Source organism: Orycteropus afer, unplaced genomic scaffold (assembly GCF_000298275.1).
Source record: "Orycteropus afer afer isolate SDZICR_OR568_19922 unplaced genomic scaffold, OryAfe1.0 scaffold00252, whole genome shotgun sequence".
Taxonomy (NCBI): domain Eukaryota; kingdom Metazoa; phylum Chordata; class Mammalia; order Tubulidentata; family Orycteropodidae; genus Orycteropus; species Orycteropus afer.
The window spans coordinates 1,414,068-1,417,091 of record NW_006921839.1 but is presented as its reverse complement, the minus strand read 5'-3'; the positions used below and the strand labels follow the sequence as shown (position 1 = coordinate 1,417,091).

The 3,024-nt window shown below is 35.1% G+C and overlaps 1 protein-coding gene across 1 annotated transcript in view; it reads left to right on the top strand.

The window, feature by feature from the left end:
- The first annotated feature begins 1,137 nt into the window (after positions 1-1,137).
- CSPP1 (centrosome and spindle pole associated protein 1) overlaps positions 1,138-3,024 on the top strand; it is a 203,204-nt gene continuing 201,317 nt past the window's right edge. Inside the window, exon 1 of the mRNA XM_042782168.1 lies at positions 1,138-1,236. Within this exon, the coding sequence (XP_042638102.1) occupies positions 1,138-1,236 (99 nt within the window). The remainder of the gene's footprint in view (positions 1,237-3,024) is intronic.

The window sequence follows — 3,024 nt, the reverse complement described above, 5'->3', positions numbered from 1 at the left end:
ATTTGCCAAAATTGTACATATGAATGTATGAATGATATAAACACATGAAAATATACTCAACATCAGTCATTAGAGAAATGGAAATTAAAATCCCAGTGAGATAACACTACACACCCAATCTAATGACTGAAATAAAAAATGCTAACGATACCAAGGATTGGTGAGAATATGGAAGAACTGGAATCCTTATTCATTGCTAGTTACAATGTAAAATAGTACAGCGACTTTGGAAAACAGTTGCGCAGTTCCACAAAATGTTAAATGTACAGTTACTTATGACCTAGCATTTCTGCTTCTAGGTATATGTCCTAGATAATTGAAAACATATGTCTACCCAAAACCTTGTATGTAAGTGTTTATAGCAGCATTATTCACAATAGCCTAAAAATGGAAAAAGCCAGCAGTCCATCACAGGTGGATAGATAAGAAACATGTATTTTTAGACAATGCAATTCTACTTAGCAAGGGAAAAAATAACTATCTACTGATATATGTAAAAACAAGGATGAGTCTCAGAAACATTATGCTAAGTGAAAGAAGATAGACACAAAAGACTTTATGACTGCATTTATATGAAATTTCTAGAATAGGCAAAACTAAAGAGACAAAGCAGATAGGTGATTGCTTGAGTTGAAGTGAGAGCAGGGATTGATTGCAAAAGAGTACAAAGGAGAGTCTTTTTAAAAAAATTTAATTTTTTTTTTTCCTTCACCTAAGTTGATATGTGTCTGCCCTCTAGTTAGTGGTTTGCCCTCCCTTCACATTTGGGGAGGAGTTGGAAGAAGAAATAGGCAGGTATTTTGTGGTCAAGCTTACGTTTGAAGTTGTCAATTTGATAAATGAATTTGAATACTAAATGTAGATTAACCCTGCATGTTAATACTGTGATATGAAAAAAAGAAACCAAACTCATTGCCTTCGAGTCAGACCCAACTCATAGTGACCCCTTCTTAGGTTTCTGAGGCAGTGTCTCTACGGATGTAGATCGCCCAGTCTTCCTTCCAAGGAGTGGCTGGTTAGTTTGAACTGCCAGCCTTCTGGTTAGCAGTCAAATGCCTTAGGCACTTCGCCACCAGAGCTCCTAATACTGTGATACAGTTGTTCTCATTGAAGCTTTCTTGTTTTTAGATTAGAAAAATGGCTGATAATTTGGATGAATTTATTGAAGAACGAAAAGCCAAATTGGCCAAAGACAAAGCAGAGTTGGAAGGTGATCCACCTTACATGGAACTGAAGGTAAAGTTACTAATTTCTTCCAACTTGTTTTTTCATATTGAAGGTTAGCTTTGTGTAAGAATGGGAAGCATCTGCTCTTATATGAGAAGCTCCTGTTTGATATGTTGGTTTATATTTGCTGCCATTCTAATTCTGAGGGCCAAACTCTGGACAAGATTTCAGTGATTTTGAATGCAGTTTTTCCTTTTTGGTGTTTGGTATCTTATACTGTTTCTCCATTTCTTATTAGAGTTTTAATACTTTATGTGCTTTGTAAAATGATTAGGAGACTGGTTCTAGTACAAAGATTTCCAAAACATAAACAGAATAGTTATAAAAACAAGTTCTCATAGTCTATATTAAAAAGTCCAATTATTTACTGAATGAATGTCTTAAAAATGTTTTTTGAATCTACAAAGTAAATTTATTAGTTTCTTTTATTTTGTAATATTTACTTCTCAGAATGTGTATGTGTTAAAATGATGGTTTCTCAAAGCACGGTCTGAAAAAAGTTTTCTTAAAGCTTTCCTCGTCTTGATGAGAAAGTGATTCATCTGTTTAGCAACTATTTATTGAGCCTGTGCTAGGAGCAGGGCTGGCCTCTGAGAATATAACACTAATCTAGACAGATGTGCCACCTTGTCTCATGGGTTCAGCGTATGTAATAAGATAGGAGATGTAGATTGATCTATGCAATACGGCCCATCATAACTAGAGTAATCATATATATTAATTTACCTGAGACAATCCTGGTTTGCTCCTGTTGTCCCGTGTTTCATCTGGCTTAGCACTTGTCTGGGACAAGGTATTCTTGTTGAGATGAGACATAATATAGTTGTTCGAATTATAAAGCTGACATTTTTTGAATATTAATTATGGACCAGACATAATTTTAAGGGAGTATATTTATATTTCACAGTAAAATAAGTACTGTTATTAATTGTCATTTTCCAAATGAATAAACCAAGGCATGGAGGAGTAATGAGATTAACATGATAGTATTAGTAAGAGGTGAAACTAGGATTTGATCTCTAGCAGCCTGACTCCAGCACTTTTCCTTTTATTTTTCTAACTTTTTATTGTGATTTGGGTGAAATTTTACAAAGCAGATTCGTTTGCTATTCAACAGTTCATACGGAATTTGTTTTGTGACACTGGTTACATTCCCCACAGTGTAATAGCTCTCCTCCCACTTCCTTCTTGTGGTTACCCTTTCCCTGTGACCTTCTTGCTTATGCATTCTTGTCTTCCTGCCTTTCTCCCAGTGAAAATGCTGCTCTTCTGATCTCCCTTGGTTGATTGTTCTAGGGAGTGCATCTCCCTGGTGTCAGTGTTCAGCTCTTAGGCCTGTATTTTGTTTGGCTGAGAGTTAAGTGAGTTCAATTCCAGGAGTGAAGGGTGACTCAGGGCCGTAGACTTGGGGGTTTCACCAGTCTCTGTCAGACCAGTAAGCCTGGTCTTTTTAGTGCTTTTACTTTTAACCACTGTGCTAGGTTGCCTTCTTTCAAAAATAGCTGATATGTACTTTGCATGTATTGTTTAATTTAATCATAATATCCCTGTAAAGTTGGCAGAATATTTTTGTTTTATAGATTAAGAAACTAAAGTTAAAGGGGTTAGGTAATTTGTCCAGGTACATACCATAATAGATTCAGAAGCTGAACAAGCTCCAAAGTATGTGCTCTTAACCATTCTGCATTATTTAGGAATAGTTTAAAATGTCTGTAGAGTTATTATATAACTTAAATACAGCTTTATTATAATCTTTAATCTTAAAGAGTATGAAATTATTTTCTTTTAAGACTTAAC